General features: G+C 43.7%; 1 protein-coding gene and 1 long non-coding RNA gene across 3 annotated transcripts in view; one reads left to right on the top strand and one right to left on the bottom strand.

The window, feature by feature from the left end:
- Window positions 1-5,124: 5,124 nt before the first annotated feature.
- Window positions 5,125-15,401, bottom strand: AGA (aspartylglucosaminidase). Its single transcript, XM_045069410.1, has 9 exons — window positions 15,224-15,401; window positions 13,151-13,304; window positions 12,395-12,507; window positions 10,972-11,084; window positions 9,614-9,728; window positions 8,761-8,836; window positions 7,705-7,812; window positions 6,863-6,996; window positions 5,125-5,386 (listed from the first exon to the last, which is right to left on the bottom strand). Exons 1-9 carry the CDS (start codon window positions 15,351-15,353, stop codon window positions 5,286-5,288), a joined length of 1,044 nt encoding a protein of 347 aa, XP_044925345.1. The 5' UTR covers window positions 15,354-15,401; the 3' UTR covers window positions 5,125-5,285.
- Window positions 15,402-15,465: 64 nt separating this feature from the next.
- LOC106004012 overlaps window positions 15,466-21,929 on the top strand; it is a 143,214-nt gene continuing 136,750 nt past the window's right edge. Inside the window, exons 1-3 of one of the 2 annotated variants that reach the window (XR_001176831.2) lie at window positions 15,466-16,344; window positions 16,781-16,914; window positions 19,610-19,688. This is a non-coding gene — a long non-coding RNA (uncharacterized LOC106004012). The remainder of the gene's footprint in view (window positions 16,345-16,780; window positions 16,915-19,609; window positions 19,689-21,929) is intronic. The other variant, XR_006603478.1, reaches the window with a different exon arrangement.

The raw sequence follows: 21,929 nt of genomic DNA on the forward strand, positions 1-21,929 counted from the left end.
CTCCCTACTATTAAGAGCAATATATGCATTTTTTTTTCTTTTTAGCTTCCATTTTTTAGAATGGTTTCAGGTTCATAGCAAAATCGAGCAGCAAGTTCATAAAGTTCCCTTAATACTTCAGTCCCACACACACTTCTTCCCCTAATCTCACCACCTGCATCGGGACCCATCGATGGTTACACCCCAGGAACCTAAAACGATACACGTTTGTCGCCCAAAGTCCGGTAGTTTGCGTGAGGGTATTTGTGGTATGACGCGTTCCGTAGGTTTGGACAACGTATACTGACATGTATCCAGCACTACAGAATCATGCAGAGGAGTTTCACGGCCCTAAAAGTCCTCAGGGTCAGCCCATTCGTCCCATACTCGGTGCTAATCCCTGGCAACCACTGATCTTTTTCTGTCCCCGTAGTATCGCCTTTTCCAGAATGGCAGAGTTGGAATCAAACTACATATATATGTGCTTATTAAAAGAGAATGATAAGAGAATTCTTAAGAAAGCCATCCATAACGTTCCTACCCAGTAATAACTTTAACTTTTTCATTAATTTCTAACCAGTATCATTCTACATATCTTTCGGTCTGCTTTTTTAATTCGTTTTGTCCTTTAGAGAGTTCATTTTTCATAAGTTTAACAACCTCCATAAAACTTCTCTACTACTTAGGCATATTTTATATATCAGTCAGGAGAGGGTAATTTGTGCTGGATTACAGTAACAAAGGCTTATTTCTTTTTATTTATTTATTTTCTAACGGTCCATGGCAAGAACACATTTATTTGTGAGTGATTTCAGAGAGCCATGGCTGTCATCATGGGCTGCTGTTCGCTTGCTCCGTATGATCCGGCTGCAGTTACAAGGACGGAACCAGGATAAGCAGAGTGAGAATACAGCTTTGATTGTGCTGTGATTTCTTTCCAGTGAAACTGATCCCAATGCAAAACTGTGGGAGTCTAGTTTTAGCAACTCTCTGATTATTAATCAGCCCTGCACAAAGGCTTATTTCTTGTTCACACTGTGTGTCGCTGTGTGCTATCCCGGGGGTTGCTAGATATGGTCACTCAGTGGCTCCGGTTGATGCGGACAGCCACAGCACGTCGTGTTGTCTTACTTGAAGAAAAGAAAGCTAGGAAGGGCTCACACTCGCACTTGGGATTAAAACTTCAGGGGAGCCTGGGTGGCTCAGTGGGTTAAAGCCTCTGCCTTTGGCTCAGGTCATGATCCCAGGGTCCTGGGATCAAGCCCCGCGCCCCGCATTGGGCTCTCTGCTCGGCAGGGAGCCTGCTTCCTCCTCTCTCTCTCTGCCTGCCTCTCTGCCTACCTGTAATCTCTGCCTATCAAATAAATAAATAAAATCTTAAAAAAAAAAAAAAAACAACTTCAGAACCTGTCACATGCCTAAACCAAATCACCAGGGTCCAGGAACAGTAATCCAGCCAAGTGCAGAGCTGGGGATGAGTCACTGTTTTCTATTTAAATTAAAAAGAAAAGTTAGAGGATGCCTGGGTGGCTCAGCTGGTTGAATGTCTGCCTTTGGTTCAGGTCATGATCGAGGAGTCCCACATCGGGCTCCTTGCTCGGCAGGGAGCCTGCTTCTCCCTCTGCCTGCCCCTCCCCCTACTTGTGCATGCGCGTGCTCTCTCTATGACAAATAAATAAAATCTTCAAAAAAACCCCAAACACTAAAATAAATTAATAAATGTTAAGTAATTTTAAAAAATATTGCTGGGTTTAATCAAAGCATATCAATGAAGAGCATGAAATTAACACCATCTCTGTATTTGTGGTTAAGGTTTTCCGTTTTGCCTATTGCACTAAAACGTACCAAAGACTGGAGCAAAATTCACCTACAGTAATAATGAAAAAATTTTGATACTGTTGACACCCAAATCCCTTCCTTTTTCTGATGTTGTTTAAACTGAGCTAAGATAATGTCCAGATTAAAGACCACTAGACTCCTCCTTTGCTCTGTTAGAAACCTTACAGGAGAGCAGAGTTGAAAGTCCGTGAGCTGAAGAAGCAGGAACAGATTTAGGTGGGAGAGAGGTGTGGGTAACTGTGTATCTGCACAGTGTAGAAAACTTGACTAGCAAATCCGAGTGACAACATTCATGCTTTCAGAATCACTTAAAGTTGATTAATTGGAATGCTTGCTAGGACCATTTAATGTCACCTAAGTAGCAGGCAAGTGATAGAACATTTTCTGTAGGGTCAAAGGAAAAAAATCTGGCAGGATGGGGAAGGTGTTGTAATCCTAGCTCTTACCTTTACCCTAAGCTACCTCCCAGCCCTGCATTTCCATAGTAGCACAGCTAGGACAGATGTGAAGGAAACCACCAACTACTGTTTGCATAAAAAGTTAGATCATGATCAATTTTTCCAAGGTTCCCTTCCCCAAGAACTTTCTCACTTTTGCCAAGTTTTAGGGAACCAGTTCTAAGTTCCATTTATGATTGGCTCAGTTTTCTTTTTGACCTAATTTCACTAGTTACTTAAGTGTCTCCCCTACCAACCTCTTAAACACTGATAATCAAAATATCATCATTAAAGAGGTGAGCTTCCTCTCTGCACACTGTCACCAGGGACAAAAAAAAAAAAGTATTTCTAGCTTTTCAAAAGAAAAGACAGCATGCTTGCAGCATTTAGATAGTATGATATTCAAATCGAGAACTTAAATATTATTTCCAAAGCTAATTCCATTTCTGTCTTTCTACATTAGATATATGGGGAAATTTTTTTCCATCAGGAAGAATGTGAGTGGGAGAGAAAATACATTTTAAAAACACAAGTCCCTTGCTTTTGGTGTAGGAAAGATGTTAGGTGTGGAGCCAAGGGCCAAGAAAGAATTCTTGAGACATCTTTAGTATAAAAAGTGGTTTTATTAAAGCACAGGTACAGGTCCCATGGGCAGAAAAAGCTAGACTGGGGCCCACTGTATACTTTCAAGTTGGGAGGGGGTTAGGGAGCGTGTAAGTCTCTAAGGAATTTGGAAGCAAGTTTTCCAGGACCTTGAGGGATCTAGCTGTTGTTAGGGAAAGGTCATTTATTACCGTCTCCTAAAACCCTAGTCATGAGACCCTTCAGATGTATGGTGAGTCATATGCTTGGGGGATGATTGCCAACACACATCCAAGGGAGTAGAGATAAAGGAAGTTTCCAAAGGAATTTTTATATGTTAAAGCAGACTTAGAGGATCCTGGGGGTTGGGCTAGGGTTGCCATTTGCCCTTAGCAAAGTGTCAACATTGAGGCAGCTCATTTCCTAGAGGAAGGCCACTCTGTCTGTCTCGAGGACTTGTCGGTGGGCTGTAAGGAGTGAGGAAATTTCATACTTTTCCTTCTGCCTTTGTTTCCCACATCAGTCTTTATCAGCTAAACTCCTAATTTGCTGGGGAATGACAGGCCATGAAGACTTTCAATTTAGTTTTTCTGCTGGTACGTGGCTGCGGAAAGTATTAGCAGATAACCAACGTACAACACTGGGATTCCGACATACTGCAAGCTTAAATCCACTTCCTTTCCTTTGTTCCAAGGCCCAGTATCAGATTTAAACAATCAATACACCGCATGAGAATCCTCAAAAGAGTTTCTCTTCTGCTCTGTGAATGTGAGTGACTCTATAGGATTATTTTCCTAGTAGTTTACAGGCTTCCCTCAGTAGCTGCTAATTCCAGACTTCAGATTCTAATTCGGGAAGAATCTGATTTGGTGCACTAGTGTTCTGAGAAATGGAGAGATTTGCAATCCGACCTTCAAAGGCCAAGGCAGCCATAAGAGCATAGAAAAAGGCCGACAAGTTCAGCTTGACAAGAAATGGTTTATTAAGGGGACTCAGGAACAGAAGTGTATCTTGGTCAGCTACAAGATGAGCAGAGGTCCACAAGCCCACCTCCTATAAAATCCACTTTTTATAGCCCTGGAGGCTGGGCCACTACCTGAGAGGAAACATTGGAGAATCATAGTCTGATCTCCAGTCTGATCAAGGATGTTTTGACCCAAGGATGTACGTAAGAGTATAGTTTAAAGAAAGAAAGAGAGAGAGAGAGAGAGAGAGAGAGAGAGAGTGTGTGTGTGTGTGTGTGTGTGTGTGTGTTTGGCAGAACTCCCTGGGTTACACAGCCGTCCTGGGGGGACACTTTCAAGATGGCGTTGGTCAGGTTCTCACAGCTGGAGCAGAGGGTATTTATGAAGAGGGTCTCTGAACCTCTTACACAGAGCAAGGTCTGAGAACAAGGGAACTAAATGCATCCTTAAAACTATAGCTCTCTGGCCCTAAATTATAAAGAACAGTAAATATTAAGATGAGTTGGAAAAAATCAAAGCAGATCTACTAGAGTTTGAGGACAATGTTCTACACACAGGTTTATGTAAAAGATAACAATTTTGAAGGAAAAGATGAGCAGAGAAGGCACACAGACTCTGGCTGTCTGTCGGACAGCTGACAGCGCACCGAGGAACACAGGCCCAGCTAGACACCCTTTCACGGCCCTGTTTCCAACTGCAGTCACCAAACTACGCCCAAGAGATCAGTAATTAACACTGTCATATCGACCCCACTCCCTAATACATTTTCACAACAAATTCTCAGTACTAAGTATTAGTAGCTAAAAGATCAGGGATTTTTGTGACTAAAGAAGCTTCACACACTGAGAACTCCATCTGAGGAAAAAAAAAAAAAAAAACAAAGAAACTCAACACAATTGCTCATCAGAAGATTTGCCCATACCTTCTAATACACGCAAAACAAACCCGCCTTTATTATTAAGGACATTCTTTCCCCTTCAAACTGATAGGGAGCCATACGCAAAACGGATCATCAGTGATAAGAGACCCATCATTGTAAGGCAGTGAAACTGAATCAGGACTAATCACGATGACCCACCATTATTTTGTTTTTTGGGTCTAAAAGCCTTGGACACTCATTATTTTAAGTATCCAAATACACATTATTTCCTTTGTCCTTAATACATCAATGTGGAAATCAATCCCCAAAGTAGCAATGTCTTGAAACGTTGAGCAGAAATCCAAATAGCACTTAAAATGTAAACGTATACAAAACACACGCATCATATTCACGTTCAGGGGAGACAAAGCTTAAATAAAAAGATCCCAAGAACCACTCTGGATGCAGAAAGGGAAAGTGCTGCTTCAGCACACATTTATTTTTGTGCCTGTTCTACACAAGGAAGGTCGGATGCGTGAGGCGTAGAACCCGAGGACAGTGAGTCACCTTTTCCGCCTTTGTTGCTTTCCTCTTTATTCTAGAGATGCCGACGGAAAAGATGGATTAGATGCAGTCCACTTTTTCTTCAGTTGGCTGGTTTTTCAGAGAATTATAAACCATGAAACTGAACTGAGTAAATGTGGGAAGTTTACTGCAAGCAGCACCTGGGGCCAAGAGAAGAGAAAGTCATCTGGGTAAACAGAAGACACACATCTTTACAACCAATACAGACGCGGCTCCTTTGCCTGGCCACCGGCTGTCACGGTCCCAAAGTCATCAGCGGAGCCACAGGGGAGCGCACAAGGCCAGGAAAGGAGAGAATGGCGGGGGGTGGGGGGGGTGGGGGGGTTGTGGGGGGAGTGGTGGGGGGAGCGTCTCTTCCAACCTCAGAGTACAGGCCAGGTGGCTGCGGGTACACACGCATGCTGTCTTTGCTACTATTGCTTTACTCTGGCTTCATATCCTTTTCTTAGTAAAAATAATTTACGCAAGTGCTAAAAACTTTAGTTCCCTAGCCACTGAGAGATGCCCCTCATTCAGCCCTCATGTTCCCCTCCTCCTGCTCCCTGTTCTTCTCCATTCTTCTCCCACAGGAACAGCATTTCTCAGGACATCTGAGGCTACCGCAGCGCACCTTACTGCCTCCCCATCTACGCCAATGCGGGTCTCTTCCCCGGTCCAAACACCTGCACGGCCCCCTTCTAATGCCACCGCTTTAGAGAACCAGTCAATTTTAAGTCCATCTGCAATTACATAATTGTCATTTTTACATCTTGTTAAGTCTAACTTTGAGCCTTCTGAGGTTTATTTCTTAAGATGGAATCAATCAAACTGACTTACTTTAAACATAAAGCCTCCCCCACCCCGACCCGGCCATCACTTTTATTGACTTTGGTATCTCAATACTTAAAAAAGAATAAGGAATTCCTCAAACAAGTTTTTCAAATACAGAACTGTGGGAAGTAAAAGATCAAAGGACAATAATAAGCAGTCTAACCTAATAAGTTATATTGATCAGTAAGCCGTGTATCTTCCTCATCTGAAAATTCACTAATGAGAAGCGGCAGTGGTTGGTCTTGAAACACTTTGAAACTGTGATAGGCTCGTATGGAAAGTAAATGAAGGAGAAGACATGCCTCAAATGAGGTGCAAAAATAATTCTGCTGACTTCTTTGGTTTACTAATTAGTAATACAGTTGATACCTTGGAGCCCCAAGATCTAAATGATTGAGACATTAATATAATGAATGGAAAAGAAGCGGGGAAGACCAATCACCCCTCTCGACCTCCAATTAATAAAAGCATTTGACTAGAGTAGCCCATGTCAGCAGGCCCCGGAGCTGAAGCTGAACTTCCTGGCGGACCCATGTCAGAGATAAGAACGATGAACCCAACGCTGGGTCATAAGCATGGAGAGTCAGCCAGACGGGGCCAAAGTGGGGGGCAGGATTAGGTGTATTTAAGCACTCTGGGGGTCCTGACAGATCAAGAGTTAACCCTGACCCAGTGCCTACCCTACAGAGTCTCTGTTTTTCATTGGACAGGAGCAAGTTACACCACCATATTTTACAGTGTATGTTTTCAACAACATTTCCAAGTTCACGCAAATAAGAATTCCCATAACAAATAAGTATTCTCACCATAACTTCCAGTGACATTGGCACATATCACGGCCCCAAAGAAGTTTGGAAAATACTTCTGAATTCTGGAAATCACTTTCTGGCAGGCTACGGTTGGATCTTCCCCTCTTCTCATATAGTCTACAGCTTGGTAGCTGATTTAAACAGAGGCATAACTTTAGTATCACAGAGTCCACAGAGTCCAAACTTGTCACCTGAAGTTAGAAACCTAAAACCATCAGAACGGTCACATTTGATAAAATACAAAAGGAGAAGTCAGTAATTCACATAAGGAGCAGCAATTCCTGGGAAAGCGTCATCACGGAGGCGAGTAAACCTGGATACAATGTCTATTTTTTCAACTCCCTTCATTTTAAACGCCTGTTCTTTTTTGGCTCTGGCTGGTAACTGGCACTCAGTCATAGCAGCCAGAAATCCTAAAGAACAGAGATTACGTTTCAATAAGAAATGGGGCTACAGTTAATGGGGGAAATGGTGGGCATGTGCACAACATCCAGCTGTAATGATGGTCTTTCAGTGATTAATTGTACGCAGCGACTGCCTTTCGTACTTTTATCATCAATTACCACAGTTCTGTTACTCGGTGGCCTTACATAAGTGATTTAAATGCATCATAAGTATTTTCATCTGTGAAGTAAAGCAAGAAATACTCTCTTTCAGAGGACGATGCTGACTTAAATTATTGCCATCGAAAACAAGAGGTGAGGGATATGGAAGCAGACTTTCTAGAAAGCTCCTGTGCGCACAAACTCAGACAGCCTGGCACAAACAGTTATCTTCTGTCTTGACAGACACCATCTCCGGTCCACGATCTGGAAGGTCCGAAAAGGGAGAAGTCCCACCTGGGAAGAAAGCGCATCAGAATGTCGCCGTCGCCGGTGGCTGCAGCCGCTCCCGCGCTGTCCTCCGCGTAGGCGCCTGCTCCGGGGACTGGCGAATCTCCTACTCGACTTTGTGAGGGCACAGCACAAAAATTTAGTACAGGAAAAGCAAGGGTCAATGCCATCATATTTTACGAGAAGTTTCAACAATAGGGGTGTTTCTACTTTTCCGATGATTGTTCTAAGTTAATCCTTCATCAGAACACAGGGAGCAAAGATTCTCATCAGTTTTTCAATGAAGGTTGCCACAAACCTCAGTTAATGATGCAAGAATCAGATGCCAGCTCATCAGATATCAAGATGGCACAGATTCTTACAATTATTACCTTAATAATCTTACAATTACTGAAAAATTCTTATTCAGTTTTTACCATCTTTACCATCGAATTTCTTGACTATCTCAATAGGTTCCGATTGGTTTCTCTCAGCTACAATCTATTCCTGCTTTCTCTCTCATGTGCCAGTATTTTACCAAGGTTCTTCCTTGGAATAAACCTTGGATGTTTTTCTACTACTTCAAAATAAAATCCAGAAATCCTTAAACTGACTCAGGACCTCCTGCAAGGTGCCAAAGCTGCTTCTGCCCCCCGCCCCCCCAAGCACCTGACATCCACGCAATTTCTCTTCTTCTGGTGGGAGCCCTGCACCGAGTAGGTGCTACCCCAGGTCTGTGCGTGCCTGAGCCCGGGTGCTCTCTTCCCTTCCCCGGGCTCAGGCTCGGCCCCCAGCCTCTCTCTGCTGGCCTCTCCCCAGCCGGCTGCCAGCTGACTCAGACCCCCCGCCATCCCTGAGCTCCGCACTCAGAGCCCCCCTGCCATCCCTGAGCTCCAGGGCAGGGACTACAACCCCCAGGCCTTTGGCACTTAGCAGCTACTCCTTTGCTTGCCTCCACATTTCTTTGTCCCGGCGGTACGGGTGGGGTTGAACTCTACGTTGTGCATCTCTCCTGAGCACCCTGCACGTGCCGCTTTATACTCAGTGTGTATTTGTGAGACCTCTTCTTTTGGAAACACTAACCCAGGTATTTTGAATTTTATACCATTTGTAGATGTACCAGCAGCAGTACGCCCCATCTTATGGACTACGACCATGCCTAGAAGGTAAAAAAAAAGAAAAAAAATTACTGTAGCTGTCCGCTCTGAGGTTTACCTCAAATTTAAACAAATACTTGAGCAGCTGGTAATATAAATATCCTCATTCAATAATTTTGGGTAGAAGAAAATCAGATGCTCAGGAATATTATTATACCCCTTGCCTAATTTGTACTGTTTCAGAACCCACTGTCATAGCATCCTCTGGCAGAATTTCCAGATCCTTACTCTTCAAACTGCTCAGTTACCTTTCCAAGGTAATTCCAGAGCAAGTTTTTGACACAGAATAATGGAAATTTTCAACATGACAGCTTGAATGTGGCAAACATAAAATTATTAAAGAACTACATCTCTAACAGGGGTGCCTGGCTTGCCCAGTCGGAAGAGTGCGTGACTCTTGACCCGAACATCATGAGTCTGAGCCCTTGGTTGGTGTAGAGATTACTTAAATAAATGAATAAAAACAACTTAAAAAAAAAAACCCTACATATCAAATAAAGATTTGAAAATCTACAAGTGGTTAAACACTAGATTTTAGGGGCCTTGTGTAATTTACCTAAATGTATATAGATGCAATGGAAAGAAAATTGTGCGTGTGTGTGTGAGTGTGTGTGTACACATACGCACATATGTATAGCCATATATGGCCTTACTTGGCAGCCAAAACAGTTAAAATCACCTTCTGGCACATAAATAAGGATGAAGAACTTAAGAACTACAGACAGACAATTAAAAATGGCTGAACTTTAACCATAAAAATTATATAAAAGACCAATTACCAATTGTATCATGACCGTAATTATCTCCTGTTTCTTTATGGGTAGGACCTTCTTGCTTTAAGATACCAGGTGGCTTGTAAGGCCCACAGTATTTTGAAGGATCCGGTACAACATTCTGCGAACAAGATTGAAGTTTTAGTTTGTAGAAAGGTTCATTTTAGCAACGGGCAAGTAGCCACATACAATGATGAAACATTAGTAAGAAATCCAAATGACGTCCGGTAACTGAAAGGTATGAATTAAAAACAAAAGATCAGCTCAGTCTTCTGAGAACAGATGGATATAATTTTATTTAATACCTAGTCTAGTCTCGGAATTATGTAAGATAGAATAGACATCTATATTGTTTGGAAAAGATCCCCGATTTTTGTCTTTATATGGCTAAAGTTCTCCACATGATGGCAGATATAAATGAAGATTTTTGTATTAGATCTTAATCCTCAAAGGAATTAGGTACACAGCCTGACCTTTAAATTTCAGGATTTGTTCTCTGGCCAAAGAAGAATTCTGAGATTTAAAGCAAAATCTATTTTAAAACCCTCTTTATTTCAAAGCTAGGTTCATGTGAATATATTCTACGTTGTACTCAGATTCTTCCATGGATTTAAAGATACAAGAAAATGATTCAAATTCATAAATTTAGGTTGTGCATATGGATTAGTATTTCATCAGGAACCTGCTACTCGGGTCTTACTCATCAGTGCACTTGCTGCCTCCTGTGACCCAGTTTTATACACCAGCCTCCTTCAAATGCTAACCCCAGAGACTCGCTGGTTACTCAAAGGTAATAAGGGTTTGGGAGAAGACACAGATGAGAGACGAAGATAGTCCACAGAAAGGTTCTGGACGGCAAAGACAAACAGATTCAAGCTAAAAGTCCCACTGATTTAAAGATAAATGATCCCACCACTAACACACTAGTCACCTAATAGTATAGATCCAGGCAATAAGGGCAAGAGACTGGGCATACTTCATACACATAAAATTTAAGAAATATTTTAGACAAATGGTTTCTAAACTCTGATTTTTTTTTTTTTTTTTTTTAAGACTTGGAAACTTTTGTTGCAAGGAAATACAAGCAGAGCCTTTCTGACTGAGGCCACCCCCTCTTTCCCACAGCAGAGTGGTCCCAGTTTGAGAACTGTTGCCAGGATCCAGGAGTTCCTCCACAGATGTATTTAGCACAAGCTGAGGAAGGTTCTGGAACATCCATGCCCAGGGAGTCGACTTAAATCGTTGGTTCTCAAGTGCAACCAGGGTAATAACCAGTACTGTATGAACAGGCAGCCAACAGAGAGCAGACGGGATGTCGGTCATACTGTCTGGCAATTTACTTTTAATGAATTGGGTCTACATACCCTCCAGTGGTTTGGCTGGCAGTTTCGAGCAAGCCAGTCTGAGTGAAGGGCTCGAGAAGCAGCGGTAGATAGGTCCTCATTGATAAACCCCATACTTTCCGCAAACTTGGTGGCTAGAGGTTAGGAAGAAAAGAAGGTGGTAAATTAGTTAAGCACTGCCTTCTAAATAAAATACGTGTCCAGGAAGCGTTCTTGGTTAGCGGTCTCTCAAGTGGGTGCACACAACGACTTTGAGAAGAATATTTGGACACAAGCAGTTTTAAGGACATCAGTTTCTAGATCTCAACATGCCACATGTCCCATCTGATCTCCTGGAGACCCCTGGGGTGTATATTATGACAGTTCCTGGTTCTCTTTTCCACCCCCACTTCACAATCTCCTTTTTCGCACACCCGTCTCACCAAGCAAGAATCTTACTATTCTCACTAGGGCACAGTGCCTGGCCTTGAGACACCAACCAAAGGGCCAGCTGGACTCCACGCGTGGGTGACAGATCCTCTGGTCAGGTAGTTTTTAATTCCGTTTTTTGGGAAAAGCGAAGGATGCCTAACTGTGGAGTTAGCTAATTCATCCTTTAAAAGTAGGGTTTTTTTTTTTATTTATTTAAATTTTATTATTTATTTATTTATTTATTTATTTGGCACAGAGAGAGAGAGAGAGATCACAAGTAGGCAGAGAGGCAGGCAGAGAGAGAGGAGGAAGCAGGCTCCCCACTGAGCAGAGAGCCCGATGTGGGGCTCGATCCCAGAACTCTGAGATCATGACCTGAGCCGAAGGCAGAAGCTTTAACCCACTGAGCCACCCAGGCGCCCCTAAAAGTAGTTTTGTTTATAGATCACTGCACGATCTTTGGTGTACAACTTGGGAGACATCCAAGCAAGAGACGCTGCCATAGCAGAACGGCTCTGGTGCCCGTCCTTGGCTGGGACGAATGCTCCATGGTCTCACACAGATACAGTGAATTCAGGGAGAGAAATGTTGCAGCTCACACTTCCGCCCAGCCATTACCTACCTACAGATAATGAACTAGGTTTTTCAATTCCCATTTTTTAAAAAGATTTTATTTATTTATTTGACACAGAGAGAGATCACAAGTAGGCAGAGAGGCAGGCAGAGAGAGAGGAGGAAGCAGGCTCCCCGCTGAGCAGAGATCCTGATGCGGGGCTCGATCCCAGAACCCTGGGATCATGACCCGAGCTGAAGGGAGAGGCTTTAACCCACTGAGCCACCCAGGTGCCCCTCAAATTCCATTTTAAAGATCAAGGAAGTGTGAATTTAGAAGTAACTTACCTGAGGGTAAACAGACACTACATAAAACAGTTGGAATTTGAACTTGGGTTGGCTTTGATCGATTTTATTTGTTCACAGTGAGGAACAGAAGAGACAGAGGAGTAGATAAAGCTTCAGTGTCATAAACGTATACCTGACTCTCCCACCAACAGCGTGTGTGCTGTATGTTCCAGCACTTTCCGAGCCACACCAATTGCGTTTTTAATTCTCCTGAGATCTCCTACCGCTCCTACGTTCATAGTCGTGCTGCAAGAAAAAAAGTGTGTGCTACTGATTAAGGTACTGTCACAGGTTCAAAGATGAAACAATACTGGTTTGCTGGGAGCAACAGTTTTGTAGGATAAATGCAACCATCTTAGCTTTACACAGGCTAGCACATGCATGAAGTTCATACAGATTCCCAAAAGCTGACAGATTAAGGAACAGACCAAAAGTCCAAATACCATGTACCACAACAGCACTGCCATTGTTTCTCCTGATTCATTTTTTTTTTTTAAGATTTTATTTATTTGCAGAGATAGAGGCAGGCAGAGAGGGGGGAGCAGGCTCCCCGCTGAGCCGAGAGCCCAGTACAGGGCTTGATCCCAGGACCCTGAGATCATGACCTGAGCAGAAGGCAGAGGCTTTACCCCACTGAGCCACCCAGGTGGCCTGCTCCTGACTCAGTTTAAATGCAGCTTCCAAAAGGGTTTTAAGGCTTTGGGCCATTCGTAGCTTGGGATTCTGTATGTTCTAAGACTACCTACTTCCATGGGCTATTTCTATTATGATGATGAGGGGGAAACTCCTTGTGTCTGGACCGGCCAGGTACAATAAGGTAGGGGTTTTGACTTGAAAAAGCTTATGCAGGCCTCTTTCTTGCTCTCAGTAGGTTCATTGATGCTCTTACCCGTCCATGATCATGGCGTCCAGTGTGGTTTCTCCGAGCTCATCGGGACTCCCTCCAAAGCCCACGGTGCCGTCACACTGCTCCCGCTCACACACGGCACAGCCCTGCTCAACCGCATCCAGGGCAGAGCCTCCAGAGGCTAACGTCCTCCATGCTGTAATCAAATCCCAGCAGTGCTGGCTTACAAACGGATTTTTCTTCTCGGGGCCAAATGCAACAAACCAGAAACGTTTTGAGAACTCATATAAAAAAAATCACATTTACACTAAGTTAAACAGAATTCTAGTTTAGGAAACGCTACAAAGGAAGGATGTAGACAAAATTATATAATGCAGCTATTTACAGTGAAGAATTTAAAGCCTGGTTACTGAGAGACAGTGAGTGGTGGTGTTTTTTACTTGGTAATATTTCTATGCTGTGTAAGGAATGTCTTCTCTCCTTCAGTTTTATAAGTGAAGCCACTAAGAGGCAGCTAAATAGAAAATTCATTAGATCATAGTCTTATAAATTTCTTCTGCATCATTAGGTTATTAAAAATATATACAGCTAGTACTTTTATTGAGGTAACATCCGTCACAGCAAGTCTCAGTGACCATACCCTAACAGCAGATAATGACAACGTGGGCTTCACATGGCTTCTTGGTCCACTGATGTGCACAACAGCTTTTCTGGTAAGTACTGTACAATCACTATCCCCATTTTAAATAGGAGGAAGCAGACCGGAGAGGTTAAGTAACAGGTTCAAGGTCACACGACTGGTAGGTAGCAGAACCGGGATTCAAAAGCCATTTTGGCTCCAGTGGCCATGATTTTAGCAGTATTTTTTTCTATCAAGTTCCATATATTGAGAAGGAAATGTACATACATGAGAAGAAAAAAAAATCTTTGATGGTCAAGGTCTTCATTAATAAAAATAGAATTCTTTGAAGGGAAGGAGATATTACTGGTCATTTTAAGTTTTACTACTGGGCCTACAGGCTTTAAACTATATTTCAAGAAGTTCCCGTTTCACTGCAGGCGACCTTTATATGTCCCCTGCCTTGGCTGCTGGACTTCCTGTTCCGTCTCCTCATGGCAGCAGTTTGCCTTTTTTCACTTCAATTGAATCCTATGTGCCGCCTAGAACGGACACTTAGCTCCACCAAATTCCCGAGTCAATTCTGCCCCAATAAGTTATATTAGCAACGGGGGAGGAGTCTGAAATTACCCTGGGGTAGTAGGTCTTGGAATGAGACCAAGCCTCAGTACATGAATAAATGACAAGATCATGGTATGTACGGGATTGAATCCAAGTATAGAAGATCGGCACCTAACTCCGACTGGGCACAAGGGCAGTAAATCAAGGAAGGCTTCCTGAAAGAGGTGATAGCTAAGTGGTTCTGGATCTTGGCTGCAAACCAAAATCACTCAGGAAGCCTTAACAAACCCAAACAACACAGAGGTCCTGTTTCCAGCAGTTAAATGAAAATCTCAGGAGGTAGGGCTCAGGCACGGGTATTTAAACTAGCTTCACAGATGATGTTAACGGCCAACCAAGACCGAAACACTGTTCCTTCCCGGTGGCAACGACATCATGCCGACATGTACCAACAACAAAAAGGGAATGCAGAAAGAGTGTGTGCGCTTTGGAAAACTAACAGCCGTTTGCAAAGCTGCAGCTGAGTTAGGGTACTGGGGAGAGCTGACGGGTCTGACAGGCGGAAAGGTGAGCAGAGACAGGCCCCGGAGAGAATGGATGTCAGGTCAGGTCCGCCGCGGAGGCGCCCCGGAGGAGGCCCCAGCAGCTGCAGGCCCGCGGCAGGCTGGAACGCGAGCAGGCGCGGGGCCGAACGGAGGGCGGGTCGAGCCGCCGCGAGGAGCTGGAAAGCAGCCGCGGCAGGCAGGGCTCGGGGTCCGCCGCGAGAGCCGCCGCGGGGCAGGAGGCGCGGGAGGGCCCGGGAGCGGAGGCCGCGGGGGGCGCTGGCCCAGGCCCGCGCGCGTGCCCGCCGTCGGGGGGAGGGGGGGGTCCGCCGGCCGCTCGCCCCCCAGCCAGCCCGCGCAGCGCAGGCCCCGCCCCCGGGCGCCGCCCCGCACCTGCTTCCGTTGCATTCTTAAAAGGCCAAGTGTTGAGGACCAGGGGCAGGGGGCCGGAGCGGTGCGCGAGCCCCGCGCCCAGCAGGAGCAGCAGCAGCAGCAGCGGGGCAGGGCTCCCCGGCCGCGCCATGGCCGCGCGCCCGCCGGAGACGGCGCTCGCGATGCCGGCGCCCCGCCCAGCCCGCGGCCCCGGCCACTCCCCGGGGAGCGGCCCGGCTCCCTCGACTCTCGCGAGACCCGGCCGCCGGGGCCGCGGGAGCCGCGGGCGCTTTGGCCCAGGGTCCCGGGGCCAAAGAATTGGGTTCCATCCTGGTGGTGTTCCTTGGCTGACCCGCCCTTTCAGCTCCGAGAGCCTCAATTTGCAGCTCTATATCAGGGAGACTATTTTTGACCGAGATGGAAATCAGAATTTTCCTGTGTTCTAGCTTTAGGGCGGTGTGTATCTTTGCAAAGTTTTAAGAAATCTTTTTACAAAGGCTTCAGCAGGCTTTCCTTTCCCTCTGGGTACAGAGCTTCATTTCAGCCAAGGGGAGAAGGCCGAAAAACTTCCTGTCGAGTTCTGATGATCAGTTTTCAGAGCGGCCTCCTTCTGACCATAGAGCTACACTAAAAACAATCCTTTTGAATATCTCCACGGGCCTCAGCTGAGACAAACAGTAAATGCTTCTGACCGTATTGTATTGAACAACCCTTCCATATAAGGGGCACCCTCAAAAAGTGTGCAACGAATATGACCCTCCCAAGATCCAGAGCCACTCTCAAAGATAACCAAAAGAGAGGAAGACGAATTTTCCCGAGAGCTGGCAACCGCCAGTAGGGCACACTGAGAGCAACCTGCTCTTCTGCATGGCCGTGTTTTGGGCCCAAGCCTGACAGGTGCCAAGCCAAGTTCTCAAGACACAAAAGGAGACAAACAGGAAGGCAGCAGCTGTACCCAGGAGAGGAAGGATTCACAGCCGGTGGGTACCTAAAAGCAAATCCTTGCGGCACAAATTCAAAGGCCTAATTCTTGGATTCTTTTTTGCCTGCCAATCTGAATCTGGAAAGGAAGGGACAAAGTAGAATTTCATCTCCCTCTCTCACCAGACACCGCAGATGGAGATCTGGGAAAGCTGATTTTGGTAAGAATTCTTGCCATTTGCCAGCTTCTGCCAGTTTCCCTATAATTCTGTGTGTAGGCTGCAGAGTGGAGTGTCCCAGCTGGTCCCCAGAAACTATGGAGGAGGAAAAATTATCTTCCTTCTCCCTTTTATGATAGTGCTTCTCTGAGACCCCTTTTATTTTAGGGCAGCTCCTTAATAGATAAGGTTGTGTAAAGTAGTTTAAAGTTTTCCATTGTAGCTGCCCCAATTCAAGATTATTTTTGGTAAGCTCACCCTGCTTATTCGGCTATAAAACAAAACTGTGTTCACCCAAAGCCTCACACTGGACCCAATTCAGCCAGATCCAGTCCCTCTACGGCCAGTTTAGGACCTAGCCCAGTTTCCAAGTCAGACCGGTCCAGTTTCCAAGGGGCACCTAGCTTGGTTTCAAAGTCAGACCCGGTCCGGTTTCTAGGTCGGACCTGGCCCGGAAGAAGGAACTCTCAGATGAAGTCTGAAAGCTCCTAATGCAAAAGTTGCGGATCCATGAGGATCCTCCCAGCGTGTCCAGAGGCAGCAGGAAAACGGCGGAGCTCTTGGGACTCACAGGTACCTTCCCGTGGTTGCTTGTTCCTCCTTCCATTCTCTCTTCTGACCCCAGAACTGTTACAAGATAAAGTGAGGCGTATTGAAAAATTTGAGTTTGTTTGACAAAAATTGATTCAAATTGGGCAGCATCCAATCTAGCCGATGAAAGGGAGCTCGGACGAGCTGCACAGATTCAGACGTCTATAGGAAGAATGGGGTGGGGACAAGGAAAGTTAGAGCAGGCAAAAAAGTGGGTTAATTACTCCAAGGTTATTTTCCTTTCTGGGGACATTGGGGGACCACCAGGTGGATCACCTGACTGGAGATTCCTGGTTGAGTGGGTTAAGGTTCTGTTTCTGGGAAGAGCCAAGACTATAATCAACTCTTGGTTTGGTGATAGAAGCTGTAGCATAAGCAACTTCATTTTTAGACCTGGTATCTTGTTTTTAACAACACGCATGGTAGAGATCGCTCATTTTGACTGTGGTTGTCTAAGCACACGGGCCAGCGTGAGCCAGGAATCCCTTTGGGGCTCTGGAATACCTGACTTTTGCCAAAGGAAGCCACATCATCAAGTAATTCTGACAAGCATTTACAGATTTACCTGGACTTGTAAAGCATTAACTTGGTGGGAGTTGCGAGGTTTTTCAAAATCTTCAAGGGTTCATTGCTATGAAATCAAATACACAACTTAAACAGCTTAAGATGGTCTGGAAGAAGTATCCCAAGGCAGGAAAAGTGCAATTGAAGAGAAGTGTTATAAATTCCCACTATGGGATTTTGGAGGAGGAACAAGTCCTCTCTGCTGGTATAATCAGGATAAGCTAATGCCATGGGAAATTTAAAGGAGGGGGTGAAATAGGATAAGAAAGCAAGGCAAACATACATTGTGCTTTAAATTAATTTTCATTAGCACCTGAACTGAGCCTTAGCGTTTTTGCTGTATGAGGAGCCAGGACGTGGCTTCAGCAAAAAATTGTGTAATACAATGCATGAAGGTTTGGTCTCAGTGCCCACTGCTTCCTGTAGGTCCTACCTTGTAATGACGTCATTTGTGTTTCTTTGGCCAAAAGAGCCTGAACTTTGTTACCTCCACTAAGCCTATTTTTTTTCTAATAGTACCTACTGTCTCCCCATTTGAACTCAAAATTTCTAATAGAGAAATGCAACTCATCTGTTGGTTCAAGGCAAACAGCTAAATTATACTGAAGTGGGAATGTTTGGGAAAGAGTCTCAATAGGTCTGCTTCCCCAAGGGTATTTATAATTAGGATAATTAATATGCCACCACCAACGAGTCTGACTTAGTGGGAGGCTTTTTAGCATCTGTTAAAATACCCAGTGGGTCTGCTATCCAGTTAACCTAAACTTAGAGTCATGTCTGGAGCTTTGTCTTAAAGATGTTGACATACTCAGGGTATTCGGATTCCTAACGGATTGATTTTTTGTTGACCAACATTTGGAGAATAGTTTTGAATTTAGTCTCGGAAGTACCCTCATGTTATTCTTAAGTTTTCATATAACTCGATCCTTATGCTTTATTTTGAGGTAAATCTAAATGAAAAGAGAGATCAACGAATTAATTAGGTAACAGACCTTTAAAAAATAACGGTCCAGGGTTTTCCTAGCGTCCTCTCCAGTTTTTCATTCTTTTAAATTATTTATTATACATACCAGCAGAAATATGTAGCTTTACTGGTAGAAGAATTAGTTATTTGTTATTTTTTTTTTTAAGTTTAGACCCCGTTACATAATTTTCTTTGGTAAGATGTTTATGTTGCTAAGTAGAACTTTAAACTGTCAGTAGGATAGAATAGACTCTAGGGAGATTCTAAAGACGTAGATTTTTAAAACGTAGGCCAACAACCCATCAGCCTTGGTGGACTCATTTAATCTTCCTGAGGCTCCCTTTATCTGAAACCCCGAGAAAATTAGAGTGTTCTACTTTGTCTTCTAAAGGTTTGCAAATGAGGGAGGGGATGTGAGAGAAAGGCAGAGTACTCTGCAGATTGAATAAAATTCTTTTCTTTAATTGGCACTTACCCAGCATCCCTTCAGTGATGTCAGGGAGAAGGTGGTCCAGAAATGTACAAAGCAGCAAAAAGAAGGCAATCTGCGATTCGGAAATTTCTACAGGAATTATAAAAAGTTGGCCAGATACCTATAATGCATTTTAAAGGAAGTACTTAGCATTTCCTTGACTGTCTTAAATGGGAATTAAAAGTCAGGTTTTCCTTCCACTAGGAGCTGTCTAAAATTTGGTTTAAGTGTTTATAAAAATGGTCCATCGCTGGGTTGTGAGATTTCCGAATGTCTTAAAAACATCATCATCCAGTCTTACCAAGGAGACAGCCTCAAACGGAACATTAAGCGATGTTACAAATGGAGTCTTCCTGTGTGGGGTGTGCAGGGGGGCACGAGAGGCTGCAGGCACCCCTCCATTCCCTCTAAACTTCATGGCTTTCAATTTATCAGCCTCAGAGGGATGAAGAGTTGAGTCTCTCCTGATAGCATTTGAAGCTGTGGTTCCACAGAGGATTTAACGGCGTAGTTGCGGGGAGTCTAGGTATTTCAAATCTGAGGCTTAAAAAACTAAGCCATCCCCTCCGGCTTTTGCACTGATGCTGTGAAATCCATTTGAGAAACATGCCCGTGTTTTGCTACTTGTTCAAAGCTGCAAGCGTGACTTGGCATTGAAATAGTAATTTCTTTTTCAGAAACTCCCCACTGGACCCGGGTTATCTAAATACAAGTTACTTATTTGATTGGCATTTGCTCTCGTCAGTTTCGCAAACTGTAAGTAATGAGGGCGGCTGATGTTAGAGCCTTCGCGGTACTGTGTTTCTAAGTTGAACCCATTTTCGCATTAATCTTGGAACACTTGAGCATTACTCCCTGATTGTATGTTCTGGATGAAATTGGAGTATCTTTCATTGTGCAGATTAAAGTGTTGTTATTCTATAAATGAAGAAAGAAAGTATTCTTCCTTCCTGAAATATTTTTTTTTCCGGTTTATGCCCCATGAAACCGTTTGTCAAATCCATGGCAGATTCAAGTCCCAAAGTTGTTTTTGACTTTTTAACCTTTAAAAGTCATCTTAGTGACTTACAGGACTAAGACTGTGTGATGGGATATTGGCCTGTTTAGGGACCTTGTCTCAAAATAATTTATATAATTTATAATTTATATACAATGTATTTTCAATACTAATCCTGGGCCAGTGGTACAGTAAAGTCATCGTAACAAGGATATAGTAGATCATTTTACATGGTATAATCTGCTTTTTTATGGCAATTGTTTATAATGTTGTGATGTCTTCACGAACATGATCCATTATAATAATAAAGGCCCAGGGCAACAGAAAAAATCATTGGTTTCTTCTGACCACTTTAAACATTGCTTTGACATTGTTAACTAGTGTCACAGATTATTTTAATGAAGAAATTTAACAAAAAAAGCAAAATTCTAAAACAACGATGACTTGCAGAGAACCCTCGCTGTTTAAAATAAGTCTTATGCTGATCATAACTTAAATGGAAGAAAACTCTGGTGCACAGATGTACCTTGTGTATACTCGTCCAACTAGTCTGTTACTTCCCAGTGGTTCATATAAAGAGTTGTAAAAAAAGTTGTAAAAAAGATGATCTTATGTGTGACCTCGTATTTATTTTTAAATGTTTTGGAAGTATGTATTTTCCACAGTCTTTACAGATGACTTGCCTTTTAACAGGTAGGATATATCCGTTTGGTAAAAAATCTGGACGTTGTATACATTGTTGTGTAACCTGCTTTTTTATTTAAGGTATCTTTAGCCTTTTTACATGTCACTAATATTCTTTATAATATTTTAAACCTTTATATTGTGAAATATATTATAAATCTAGAACAGTACATAAAACATAAATATACAGCTCAAAGAATTTTGCATAAAATGAACAGCCATGTAATCACCAGTCATGTCAACAAATATACTACTTTGAGCATCCCAGGAAACCCTAACTGCTTGTACAGCATCACTTTTAATGGAGGTATAAAATTCATTTATGACCGAACCAAAATTTATTGTTTTCTGCTGCCTTTTATTTATTTATTTATTTATTTATTTATTTTAAAGATTTTATTTATTTATTTGACAGACAGAGATCACAAGTAGGCAGAGAGGCAGGCAGAGAGAGAGAGAGGAGGAAGCAGGCTCCCTGCTGAGCAGAGAGCCCGATGCGGGACTCGATCCCAGGACTCTGAGATCATGACCTGAGCCGAAGGCAGTGGCTTAACCCACTGAGCCACCCAGGCGCCCTTTCTGCTGCCTTTTAAATAGTAGGTCTTTATATATAAAATTTTTTTTCAGAATTAATCTGTCCAGCCTTACACTGAGTTTATATGATAGACTGTAGCAATTAAAATATCGTCACGTTGGATCATGGGCGAGGGTGAGGAGTGGGAGTCTGGGACTCCTGCATGGCTCAGGTGGGCGAGCCGTTCCGTCCGTCTGTTACAAATAGTCGGGTTTCCTAGAATCAGGACAGATTGAGAGATCTGGCCCGTCTCTGTATTCAGGGCAAATTTCAAGGAGTCAGGTGGTTTGAGGGCATGCTGTCACAGGAGGCCGCACTCCGAGGAAGGGGCTTCAGGCCCCCCCACCATCTTCACCATTTTCTCCTGGGCACAGGTAAAGTAACTGTCAACTGACTTGCCCACCCCTGCGTCTCTAGCCCTGATGGCACTTGCTGGTGTAGGTGCCCCATTTCCCAGAGGGAAAGTAAAGGTAATACTCGGATCGGACATCTTTGAAGTCTGCAGTTCATAGGTTGAGGGTTATGATCACCGTGATTCTAAAACTTCACTGCAGCTGTAAGTGCTTGCAGTAGCAAAGAAGAGAAAACTTGGTAGTTTTAGGACAAAAGAAATTTCCTTCCTTTTCTTCTTCTTTGCGCCAAATAGTAAGTGTAAAAACTGCAGGCCTTGGTTCAGTAGCTCCAAAATGTCATAACTTTTTAGTTGCCTTGTGGTCCCAAGACAGCTACTGTTGCTCCAGAC

The sequence above is a fragment of the Mustela putorius genome, unplaced genomic scaffold (assembly GCF_011764305.1).
Source record: "Mustela putorius furo isolate JIRA1106 unplaced genomic scaffold, ASM1176430v1.1 tig00003932_pilon_pilon_pilon:0A:0A, whole genome shotgun sequence".
NCBI classification, from domain to species: domain Eukaryota; kingdom Metazoa; phylum Chordata; class Mammalia; order Carnivora; family Mustelidae; genus Mustela; species Mustela putorius.

Coding starts and splice junctions, on each gene's coding strand:
- AGA (XM_045069410.1), bottom strand. CDS start 15,353: ATGGCGCGGCCGGGGAGCCCTGCCCCGCTGCTGCTGCTGCTGCTCCTG. Junction 12,508..13,150: donor GACGCCATGATCATGGACGG/GTAAGAGCATCA, acceptor TTTTTCTTGCAG/CACGACTATGAACGTAGGAG. Junction 7,813..8,760: donor ATAAAATTCAAAATACCTGG/GTTAGTGTTTCC, acceptor GCCCTCACAAAG/TCGAGTAGGAGATTCGCCAG.